This window comes from Zonotrichia albicollis, chromosome 5 (assembly GCF_047830755.1).
Source record: "Zonotrichia albicollis isolate bZonAlb1 chromosome 5, bZonAlb1.hap1, whole genome shotgun sequence".
NCBI classification, from domain to species: domain Eukaryota; kingdom Metazoa; phylum Chordata; class Aves; order Passeriformes; family Passerellidae; genus Zonotrichia; species Zonotrichia albicollis.
In genome coordinates, this window is record NC_133823.1 from 26,776,216 (window position 1) to 26,788,691 (window position 12,476).

The following is a 12,476-nucleotide window of genomic DNA, read 5'->3' on the forward strand; positions in this document are numbered from 1 at the left end:
GAGTACATCTCTCAAGAGAAGTGGCTGACTTCAGACGAGAAATCCAACAACTAGTTACCACATGTTGAAAGAGTTCTTGAATAGCGAGTGTTTTGTAAGAACTTCTCCAGGGCAAGAACTTCTCTTTCAGCCTTGCTACTGAGCAGGGACCAGGAGAGCTGAGATATCTTAATGCCCTCCTCAACAATCCTGGGTCCCACAGTCTTCAAGCAATAAACCATCAATTATTTCATTTGGCCTTTGGGGTGAGGTTGCGTTATCCCATCAGACCAAACTTTCTCAGACAGATGAGTCACTCCCTTGGTGATTACAGCCAAGTGCTGGCACAGCACATAGAGCAATGCAAGCGTGGAAGGGCAGGAGGATGCAAACCAGCTCTGGAACTCACCTCCCCAGTGACACAGCCACTCACATGGATTGTGGCTTCCTGTGTGTTGATGGGAGTGACCCGTTCCCCTTGGTGCTATTCATGCACAAGGCTGGAATGTTGTGGCAGAGGTAGCATGACATGAAAGCGTAGGGAGAATGTGACTTTCAGCTGAAATATTGTAAAACACAGAAAGCAAATTTAAAAATTGTTAAAAACACGGCACATTCTCACTCAACAGATTTGGTAATTCAGTGTGCTATTTGCTCACTTTACTGATAGCACTAATTTGCAGTTTGCACTTTTCCATTCTGCTCAAAGAACAGAGGTGACACAGCTATGAATAAGTTGGCAAGACACTACTGGCTTCCCCACTCTGCCTTAACCCAGAGGTTGCATGGTTTTAACTAGACCAATGCAGTTAAACAGATACATTTGAAAGGAGAAAATTCAGCTCAAACAGAGTAACTGAGCTACCAAGAAAGGAAATGAGCTACACCTGAATTCCCATTTCTATAAACTAATGATGTGCAGTGGTATCAGGAAAAGGGAATCACATGTCTATACCACACTGCTTTACCAGTATAAATGATGTGTGTAAAATCAGGCTGTCAGACATCAAGTTTTTATATTTTCATCTGTTGCAAAGATTTTTTTTCTGTTGTTAAAGCATGAATTAACAGAAATATGCTGTCACTCCTCCCACTGCAAAAATTTCAGTTTGATTTGTTTGCTTATTAATTGACTAGGCTTTGTTCTGATTTTCAAGGAAGGGTCCCCCCAAAACAGACATATAAAACATTTAGATACAAACACTGACTTCCTTGCATAAATATAAAATCTATTCTGTGGCCACAGCAGCATTCAATTCTCAATGAGAACTTTGCAAACCCTTCATTTAACAAATGCCTCCCAAAAATAGGAAGCACCAGCTTTTATTGATATTAAAGGAATAAAACAACATGGAAAAACTGTCATTACATTCCATGGGTGCCCAGTCACCACACATTTCAGGTAAGTCTTGAGTAGGCCAATATTATTCTATCATTTCAATAAACACAACCACCAAAAAACTTGGAGGTATTTTACTAATATTCTCATGTTACATTTTAACTTTCCAAAAATATTGCACATAAAAATTAAAATCACTTAGTATTCTGTGTGTTTGAGAGTATTATCCTCAAGATTTGTGTAATAATGTGAAACCATCGACTTATTTACTCCCATGATTGCTTAGCTATCAAAATGTCACAAATCTTGGATATACAGGCACACATGGTTTGCTCTCCTGTGGATCCCCGACTGCCTCCTCTCTTCCATTTTTGCCTAAGGGTACAAAAATTGTTATTTCCTTTTACCATTAGGGGAGAGAAATCTTCCTTTTGGTAACAGTTTTAAAAGAAGATTTTACAGATCTGAAAGGTATCCAGAACTGCACATACAGTAACAAACAAACACAAAAAAATCAGAGTGTAATATTTCTAACAGTTTTCAAAAAACACGCATTTTTGAAGAGTATATTTGTTTTACATATTGCTTACCTCAAGAATGAATCTGAGGATGTTTTTTATTATATCAAACATATCTTCAAAATATTTTTTTCTATTTTGACCTTGTCTAGACATCAGTTATATTTTTAAAACTTCATATTTTCAGTTCCCACTTCTAGAAGTCTCTTTTGGGTTACCGAAAGCAGCCTCAGTGACTTGATGCTGAAGAACATAATCACTATCTAACCATAGCACGAGGCAGAAAAGCTACAGAGAAAAAGCACCTTATTTTCCATACTTATAATAAAGTATTAAAGCAAACAACAGCCTTAGCTACCTGCCTTTTGAAGAAAAGGTTCTTCATTTTAAATATGATGCAATCTAAAGGTATATTCTTCCTCTCCCTCCAAAAGATACCACCCCAGGATGTAAAAAACCAGTGTGCTGGTGGTTACCCAGACAATGTAAAGAGATCTCCAGCTCAAACTGTGTGCACAGGCTGAACTGACAAACATTTACAGAGCACACTGCTTCCTTTTCCAGTGTTTGTACTTCGGATCTGGGAGTCTGCATCTCCCCATGACAAACACCTGAAAAAGTCGCAACTTCAGAATGGATTTCATTTTCACTCACTATAAATGTGACCAAAATCCAAGTGAGGAGAAATATTTGGGCTCCTAAGTAACTTTGAAAGCAATAGTGTTAGAATATAAAGTGTCTGACACAACCAGTTTCAGTGAGTGCATTTTAGTTTGGTTTCTCAGAATGAACTAGGAGGCTAGGAAAAAGTCATAAATTCTCTAAAGATACAGGATTTTGACAGGCTGTATGTTTTTTAAAGCAAGTTTCACAATTCACCTTCAAAGTCCAGGCCAAATTAGTAAATCCTTCCTGTTGCTTTCATGAGGGAGTATGAAAACACTCAGTAATTCATTTCCTTCCTTTCCAGCTAACAATGTTACTTCCCATCTGCTGATTTTACAAGCCTCTTCTTGCAAAAGTTCTACTTCTTGTAGAGCGCACACTTGTTTAACCCAGATTTGCTGCTTACATACATGAGTCTTCCTCATTCAGATCCAACACCTCCACACTGAATTCTCTCAGGAGGAAACAGAGAGGTTCTATTTCTGGAACCCAGGCCAGTGAGGACCACATGGAGTCAAATTATAACAAATTACACATTTACTATATGGATAAGAGAAACTTTCCCCTAAACTTATCTTTAGCAGGAAAAGCTGTTGCAAAGAATCTATTTTAAATTGGAAGATTACTATAGAAAAATTATCTACAGATGTATGTGGGATTTAGATGAACTTCAAATAAGCTTAAGTACTTTTCGTAAGCTTGTTCTGAAGTATTTAAGCAAGAAGAACGTGACACAGATTGTTAACTGAAAAGATTTTGCATCTGTTTAAAAATACCAAATACCCAGAAGAGAGAATTCAGAGGAGTATGTTTTTCACCAGTTCTATAAATCTCCATGTAGGACTTTATTTACTGGGACTCCAACAGAAATTTCTTAATTATTCAGAATATTCTTTGGATGGAATTTACATAATATATTTCACAACAAGATACCAGAATTTTGTGGGGTGTTTTTGGAAGGGGTTCTAGTAAAATGTTCTTACAGCCAAAAGTTTTTTCTCACAAACTCTAATATTTTCATTGTCTTCCAACAATCTGATACATTTTCTGAAATGATTTCACAATAATGAAAATGGATAAACTGTCCTACACCAGAAGAAAAAAAAAACCCAAAAAAATAAACAAAGCTATAGCCAAACTATTTATTTAAGACTGAAGATTCACATATGCATGAGATTTTTTTTCTCATGGTTTAATTTTAGGCAGCATAATAGATTTTTTTATTACACAGGCTTCCTAAAGGGCCTCTAAATTAGAAAAAATATTATCTCCAAATTTTGAAAAAAAATTCAATTTAAAGATATGGAAAAGATTTAAAACATGTTTTGAAAAAAGCCAGAAGGTCATATACACTGTGGGTTTTGGCTCTGATATGATTACCTTGTTTGAAATGCATACTCAAAGACATGTAAATGTCCTGTGATTTACACAACTTCACACTGCAGTCATGCAAGCAGCACCCTTGGTAATGGCACTGGTAGTGATAAACCACATTAGTGCATTGAATCCTACAGCAAAGCCTCCAAGTACTGAAAATAAAACAAGAGCTCAGTGAGGTTTTTACTCCAGATACTGGGGTTTAATTCCTGTAGAAATACATGGAGTTGCACAAAAAAACCTACATCAAACCTATGCACCAAAAAGGCTGAAAAGGAGAGAATGACCTTCCTTTTTGAAGTAAAGGTTTGTTTGTCTTTTGACTCTTGGATAAATGATTATGCCATTTGAGTGTATCCACACATGAGCAGTTTTAAGAAAACAAAACAGCACATTCAAAGCTGTAGTAACTTTCTGCTGTTCATCATCTGCTGCATGAGTAAAGATGGCCAGAATTCTTGATAAAGGGCAAAAAATATTTCTTTTTAAAATGCCTTACTTCACAGAATTTAAACATGTATTTTCTGTGTTATTCAATTTTGTGTTTATGTATCAAAAGCACCAAAGGGATAAATATTTACGACTCCACTGTCAAAACTCCAAAAACACCAGTGAAATTATTGATGTGTAGAAGTGCTAGTCTCTTGAAGAAAGAATTCCAAGTGGTCAACAATTTATCCTGAGTGCACCAAACTGCTCAAAGAATTTTTTTTGCCTCCACTGTACTAATTAAATTTAGCATTTTAAGGGTTCAGCTTACTCCTTCTCTTCACCTCAAATATATGCTATTTGCTCCTGATTTTGTGGAAAATTTCAGTTCATAGCCCTTTTTTCATAGTTTTGTTATGTTCATCTACGCACCTGAGCAAAACATACCAGAGAACAGTTCAGCAATGCTTGCTTTTAAACTATCTTTGATTATATAATTTTTTTCCAATTACATGCTTTCCCACTTTACTAAAATATTTATTCACATGCTATATGTTGAATAAAATTCTCCAAGTCAGCTAGGGAATCATAAAGAGAATCATCTGTGTCCTGACTTCTGAGAAACTTTCGAAGGGTATCCAAAGCACTCAAAGCCTCATTTTTGGATGGTAAAAGCTGTTCAGCTCCCTGAAGTTGATCACCTTCATCCTTATCTTCATCACCAACAAATGTCTCAGCTTTATCTGATGCACTTTCTTTGGCACACATTCTTTCATTATTTGTGGGCACTTCATAAGTGACCAAGCCATCATCTATAGCTGCATATTCTTCCAGAGACAAACCTTCTGGAAACTCTACTCCAGCTGCCCGTGCATGTGCAATCAAATCCAAATCACTTTCAACTTCACTGTCATTTTCATTTGTCTCAGTTTCTAATTTGAAAGTTGCTCCATTGCAACTTTTTGCAATAGTCTCTGGTGTTACTTTCCTCCAGCACAGGTACAGCATCTCAATTGCACCAGGAAGGGTCAGCCTAAACTCTTTATTACTTTCTACACAGTCAACAAATCTCTTGATAAGACAGTGCCTGTATTTTACCTTCAGACTTCTGATAATCCTTTCTTTCATAGCTATACATGAAGAAGAGTCTGGAGGAAGGAACACTAATTTGACAGACTTCAGGTTCTTTACTTCTGTGTGAGCTGGGAGAAAATCAACAAGAATAACCACTCGGCGCTCCTGTGCTTGAAATCCATGATCAAGTTTGTGCATCCACTGTTCAAAGATTCCTGAAGTCATGCATGCCCTATCATTTTCTTCATAATCCACTGGCAGCGATTTCACATCTTTGAAAGAGTGTGAACTTTTGCTTTTTCCTATAATGAGCAGTGGGAGTTTCTCAGAGCCATCCATATTTGTACCCACCACTACAGTGATGCTCTCTTTGCTTTCTTTGCCTACAGAAAAAGTTTCCCCTTTAAATGTAAACGTGTTAGGTGGTAACATCTGATACAACAACCCAGTCTCCTGTATGTGAAACACATTTTTTGGCTGATAATCATTTAAATAACAAGGAAGTACATTTTGGTACCAAAGAGTTGGAGCACCCACTGCAGGAGTAGCAGCTGCTTCTACAGGCTGAGCTCTGAAAACTAAACCGTACCTCGACTTGAATCGATCGAGCCAGCCATTGCTGCATTTAAAATCACTGTGTCCAAGCTTCTGGGCAAAATCATTCGCCTTGAGGCGCAACATGGGGCCACTGACCGGCACATTCAGGCACTGTGCAATTCTGTACCACTTCATCAACGCTTCCTCCAGGTCGGCATAAAAAGCAGTCCTCAGTCTTTTCCTTTTAGGATCAAACCGCAAAGTTTCAAAGGCTTCCAAAACTTTTTCCTTATTCTTCATAATCGAAGACAGGGAGTTCCTCTTGATGCCATACTTGGCTGCAATCTCCGCCTTTTTCTCGCCGCTCTCCACCGCGCTTATGATGTCGATTTTCTCCTCGATAGTTATGCTTTTCTTCCTCCTCACTGTGGCTTCGGGCAGAGCCCCTGCCATGGCACGGAGCAGCGTCTCCCGGGCGCGCTCATCCGCGCCCACAGCCGGCCGGGCTCCCTCCCTGCCGCTCCGGCCCCGACCGCAGGGGCTCGGCTCGGCGGGGCTGGCGCAGCCTGCCGGGCGGTGCCGGCGGTGGTTGCCATGGCTGCGACCATAGACATGACGGCCTAGAGAGGCCGCCGCCGTCATCCCTTTCCGGCCCCGCGCTTCCGGCTCCTGCTGCCACCGGAGAAGGAAGAAAATAAAGCTTGAGAGGGGCCGCCGGCGCCGCCCCGCCCGGCCTCCTCCGTCCCCCCTTCCCTCCTTCCGTCCTGCCCTGCCGTCCCCCGCAGCACGACGCCCCCGGGGCCGCAGCGCGCCGCCGGCAGGTGAGGGACGGGCCGGGCCGGGGCAGCCGCTGGGCCCGGGTTCGGGGAGGGCCAGGCCGCGCCTCCCGCTCCGTCCCGTCCGACGTGTCACCCCGCGGGGGCGGCCGCGCTTCGCCGGGCTCCGGGCCGCCCTTCCCCGGGCACCGGCAGCGCCCGGCGGGTCAGGGTCGGCCCGGCGCGTACGGCCCGGTGCGGGCGTGCTGGGCGGCAGCACAGGGAGAGCAGCGCCCTGCTCGGGAGCAGGCGGGTTCCACGAGAGAGAGAGAGAGGGAAGCTGTGTGTTGGTGGAGGAAGAAAGCTCTAGATGCTGTGTAAATTTTGTGCCCCTGGGAGTTATTCCACACCCTGGCAATTACTGTTTTAAGTGTGCCAATTTGTGTTTTGCTTACTGTTCTTAAAGCATGGAAGCGCTTTGGTGTTGTGCGACAAGCAGGTGTTGCATGTGTAATTGTGTCCAAAGGAGTGGCAGTTCTTCCAGAATTTCTTATAGTACCGCTCTAATGGGTTATTTTTAACCAAAAGCCACTAATAGCTTTTAATTGCATGAAAGTCTTTGGAGGGGATCATTCTGAACATCCAGCCCAGGATGTAGTTTCTGTTTCTCACGTGTGCTTTTTATGCTTGGTGGAAAAGGTAGCAAGGAGTTATCACTTTGCAGTCGGTGGCTCTGTTACTTAGAGTTGATTCTCTAGAGAAGATAACAGAAGGGTTCTTTTTGCAGGGCTGGAGAAGGATGTCATTTGATCAGTGCAACTCCAAAACTTTCTGAATCGTGTTTATGTTTATGTAGGTATGTGCATGTGTACTCACACAGTTAAAATGTCAGGAATAAGAAACACAGAAGAGGGTTAGCTTGGCAGAACTGGAAGCTGAGGCAGTAGCTTGATCAGCTGTTTTTTTCTGATTTGGTACAAGTTGAAACCATAATGGCAGCCCATGGCTCAGCTAATCTGGAGATGAGCAGAGCTTTAAATTGTTTAGAGCCGGGTTGATGTAGCATGGAGAATGTGAAAGTCAGCAGCACCCCTGTTCTCCAGTCGTCTTCTCCATCATGTCTTGTAACTCCCAAGCATAATTAGATCTTGCAAGTGGAGCAACCAGGAAATTCAAGAGCATTAAGAAGAAACTATGGTGTGATTGCAGCAGGAAGTGTTTAATACAGTTCTTTATAGTACCTTTTTTTAAAAAAAGTATTACTTTTATAGTATAGTACTTTTTTTAAAAAAAAAAGGTGGTTGATCTCTATCTTGACAAGAATTAGTGAAAGTGTCTTAGTTAGAAATTGAAATAGTCATTAAAATGGTCATTTTTCTACCAGAGATTTTCTTCAGTGTTACAAAAATTTACATTCTTTATGCAGTTAAGTAGTAAGACAACAATGAAAGTGTCTAATAAACTTAATTTTAGACATAAGGTGTCTTGCTGTTGCCTTATTGGCAATTAATTTAGGAGAAAAGTAAGTGAAGGAACCAGTGAATCTTGCTTAGAAAAGCTGATCTGATTGTTGAGAATCCCACAGTTCTCATTTCTGAGACCATCAATCATTTACCTAAGTGATGTAAGTATGTGAGGAATATACTCCTTACTCAAAATTAATTTATTGTTGATGACATTTACTTCATATTTTCATGAATAAGCAAATATGAATTTGCCTTTTTAATGAAAAGTACATAAGTATGCTCTTATAACCATTTACTATAAATGGTTAAATGTCTCTTTATGTTTTCGTCCTAGAGGAAGCTCACTATGTTGTTTATAAGTTCTTGCTTTGTTTTGCTATTTATTTGCCAGTTGAAAAAGTGATACTTAAATCCCCAGGAGTCAAAAATCATGTGGTTTTATTTATGATGAGCAAACCTTGAAATTACTGAGGCTGTAATCCAGTATGCATTTAAGGTAGCTGCACTGTGAGGGGAATGATTCTCAGTCTGATCTGTGTCTTCTCTTCTGCTGTGGTGCAGTGTTTGTGTGGATTTGCATGATTGGGATGGGGGGTAAAAGAGAACCCAGAAGGGCAGGAGTGATGTGGACAGGTTTGGTTCTTGTGGAACCGAATATGGATCAAGCATGTTTTTTCCAAGGATAATCTCTTTGAGTTGTTCTATTGCAGCAGATGGTAGCAAATGTCCTGGTACAGCAGTCACCTAATGTGTTCTAAAGTTGTGGCTGCTTTAGTGAGGAAACAGACCAAGCCCTGGGTAACACAATCCATGCTGTTCTGGGGATTAGCAGCTTCTTACAAAGAACAGCCCCTTGTCTGGCACCTGCAAGAACTACAGAGATGCCAAAGTCTGTGTGCATTTCTGTAGTGGAACTTCAAATGATAGATGTGTGTAGATGTTGTGATTACCACAATTTCACATGAGTGTCTTCACTTCTGAATCTTGGTGAAGATGTAGAAAGTTTTCATCCTTGCATCCAGTATTTGATGCTTACATCCCCATTTTTTTCTGTGAAAGCAGTAATGAGGAAGTTCTGTAGTTAAATTTGAAGGTGCAGTTGAACTTTTTATGAAAGACACCTTTAATCTACATTTTTTTCGCCTTCTTATGTTTTAAAATTGATCACTGTGATCCTGCAGAGCTGCATTGAAACTGTTAGACTACCTGTAAGAAAAGAACTCTACAAAATATTGATCATGGAGGGGTGTTCTAACATAAATGCTGAATTCATTTGGGTTTTAAGAAATTATTTGCTTTTATGCAGTGTCTTCTAGGTGGATTTGTGAGATGGTTCTTGCCCCTAGCTTCTTAAATCTATCAAAAGTTCTTAAATCGATCAAAAATGTTTTTGCCTGTAGCATTTAATAGTTTAGAACAGTGTTACTGTGGTACATAGGCTTGTATGTGATGAACAAATATGACTCCAGGAACACTGATGTGCTAGAACTGAAGAACAGATTGTCTTAAAGAAGGCTCTACCACAAGATGAATTTAACTTTTTGTTTAACAAGTAGAGCAAGGAAATAGCACTTATTGTCCTATTCTATCATGTGATTGTTTTAGCTACTCCGAAATAAGCTGTTAAGCACAGAGGTTTTCAGCCACAAGCAGAGTTTGAACAGGACCATGTGGGCAAACAGCATCTCTGCTGTACAGTCTTCCATGAAATTTGAAAAATTTAGGAAGCTATATAAGGATGTTAAACTTATTTCTTAATTACCTCAAAGGGAGTTTTATACTGATCCTAGAAAAATCCAGCTTCATTCAGTGGTAGCCCTGAATGAACTGTTTTTCTGGAGAAAATCTCTTATTTTACGTATTTGGTTTTCCAAAATAAAGTGATAGGTTATCCAGTGCAATATGATCTAGATGATCTAGGTGATTCAGTTTCTCAGCCTTTGTGTCCTTATTTTATTTCCCTTGCTATGTGAGCTGCTTACCTTATTAATTATTTGCCTTAGTTAGAATGTTTTATAGGTCAGGAATTTGAAATACAATATAAACACAAATAGCAATCTCTTTATAAATTTTCTTAATCTGGTATGTGTCTGAATATGTATGAAATAGTGCAAGACTTAATGAACTGAAGTCATGTGTGATTGTATGCAATACTGGCAGATTAATTAATTTTTAATGATTGGTTGTCTCCTCCTCTCAAACAGCTGAGTGAATTGTGGTGTCACCTGTAGTTACCAGCTATTTGGAATCAAATTGAGATAATTTCTTAATACTTAAGATAAAATTGTGTATGTAATTCACCTTTTATGATCACTATAATCACAGAGTTGATTTCTTTCTCATGTGCTTAGTGTTAACAATTTTCTTTGCTTCTGCAGCTGAGATCTTTTTGAGGCTAAAATGAAAGGGATTCTGTTCCAGTAAACACACCAGATTTAACAGCTTAATAAGTTTCAGTGGTTTAGCATTAGTGTAATCTTGCAATGTTTGGATAAATCTTACACCTTAACAAAATGGTGATCTTTGCAATGGTAGGATACAGTCAGTGTACTGTTGCAAGTGGCAGGATATATGTCACCTGAAGAACCTTGTTTGACTTCCAGGGTTTTATGTTGCAAGTTTAGTTGTCTGTGGGGAAAGGTTGCATTGGCAGTGGAAGCTTACACTAGACTGTATTCCTAATCCCTCTTAGATTTTTGGAGAGCTGAAGGCCTGGTCACTATCAAAAAAGGAGGTTTCACTTTGCTTTAGCAGAACTTGTAAAATAAATGTTTTCTGAAAGCCTGCTTTGGTTTCTGTGAGGTGCAGCATCCAGCTCCTTTCACTTCAATTAATGCATGCCAAACCTGTTTGGTTTTCAGGTATGTCAGAACACAGCAGTGAATCCACAACACTTGATGAGTCTCATCCATCTGCAGAAGAGATCCAGTCTGGCTGTGAGGTGATTGGGTGATAGTTATATTAGTGTAAAATCAACCAATCCTAACAAGTTTCAGATTCCCAAAAATTCTGCTTTACATAGCACAGTGTTGTTAGTATGGGTATATGAGTTCATGCGCAGCACCTTGAATGGGTGGGGTTGGTTTTGAGACACCATTAATAACAGTCCAATGAATTAATAGCAAAGGATTACTTCAGCCAGTAGCCTGTTGCTGTGCTGCAGTATTTGTTTTGTAAATGGAATAGATTTAGGAATGGTAGAATCTGAAATGTGTGAGTATTGCAGGAAGAAAGGGTTGGTATTTAAAGGCATCAATCTTTGTGTAACCTCACTGTAACAAGGTGTTTTATCTACTGCAGAAGGACTGAATCTTTTTTCTCTGAGAGCAGATACAGTTTGCACCTTCTCTATGGAGAAGTCTGTGACAGATTTGAATTACGAACAAATTCCTAAGGTTCCCAATATTATTTAGCTAATCAGGTGTGTTTGGGATGCTCTTTCAGAAAGATAGGGTCAACATTTTCCTGACTGTTCTAGAGTAAAAATGAAAACAAGTAATGCTGACTTTATCACTATTGGAGTTTTAGTGACAGTGAATTGTTTTTAAACTTTCAGTAAAAACAGAATAATGTTTCTCTTTAGTGTATTTCCAGATCTGATATTTGTAAACATAGATGTACGAAGAAAACATAGATTGTTACCGAAGGACATTCTATTTTTTCAAAATAAAACATGCATCTGAAATGCAATATTTTCCTCTAGTCTAATTAATGTCTAATGCATCAATACAAATTTAGGAACTTATTTAGATTTATTTCAGGTTGTTTATACATATGATAAACTTTCTTCTGAGGAATCAATTTCTTTGTATGCTTAGTTTAAGTCAATTGTGGGCTACACTTGCCAAAGAGACACTTGATTCAGCAATCATACTCCTTATTTCAGCAGAAATGGTGCTGTGGTGTGGTGGTTTAGTTTTCTCTCAGATCAATAACCTTACCCTGGTTGTGTGGAGTTACAGGAACGCACATCCAGAGGTAAAGAGAAGTGGCTGCTGGATTTGGCAGTAGCCTACAGTCAGAGTAAGTATTTTGAGGTGCTGCACTCTGGTGCTGTGGGCAGTCCTCCATTCTCAGTGGCTTCTTCACTGCATTACTGCCTGCTCTGTTTCAGAGGTGCAGGTGTTGGAGGTGTGCCTGCACGGGAGACTTGATGGGAGTGGAAAAATGACCCATCCTCTTTCTGAGCACAGGTCACTTTCTTTTGATCTGCAGTGTTTCCGGAATCTTGTTTGCTGTGCAAATACATTGCTCTGGCTCAGGAGGGAGCTGAAGGGATGGTGAAAGCTGCTGGGGGAAAAGGGCAAGGAGTGGTTCTTGACAGCAGTGCAAGCTT

The 12,476-nt window shown here is 39.7% G+C and overlaps 2 protein-coding genes across 8 annotated transcripts in view; one reads left to right on the plus strand and one right to left on the minus strand.

The window, feature by feature from the left end:
• Nucleotides 1–6,602, minus strand: TIGD4 (tigger transposable element derived 4). Its single transcript, XM_014266523.3, has one exon. It carries the CDS (start codon nucleotides 6,559–6,561, stop codon nucleotides 4,846–4,848), a length of 1,716 nt encoding a protein of 571 aa, XP_014121998.2. The 5' UTR covers nucleotides 6,562–6,602; the 3' UTR covers nucleotides 1–4,845.
• The window catches only part of ARFIP1 (ARF interacting protein 1), a 40,476-nt gene continuing 34,598 nt past the window's right edge, over nucleotides 6,599–12,476 (plus strand). For 3 of the 7 annotated variants that reach the window (XM_005486358.4, XM_074541148.1, XM_005486360.4), the window contains exons 1-2: nucleotides 6,608–6,740; nucleotides 11,002–11,081. In XM_005486358.4, coding sequence (XP_005486415.1) covers nucleotides 11,004–11,081 — 78 coding nt within the window. In that variant the 5' untranslated portion in view covers nucleotides 6,608–6,740; nucleotides 11,002–11,003. Of the gene's footprint in view, nucleotides 6,741–7,461; nucleotides 7,531–10,973; nucleotides 11,082–12,476 lie in introns of those variants that run through there. The other 4 variants (XM_026792952.2, XM_005486359.4, XM_074541149.1 and 1 more) reach the window with 4 other exon arrangements.

Bases quoted from the DNA above. Each gene is read 5' to 3' on its own strand.
- TIGD4 (XM_014266523.3), bottom strand. From the start codon at position 6,561: ATGACGGCGGCGGCCTCTCTAGGCCGTCATGTCTATGGTCGCAGCCAT.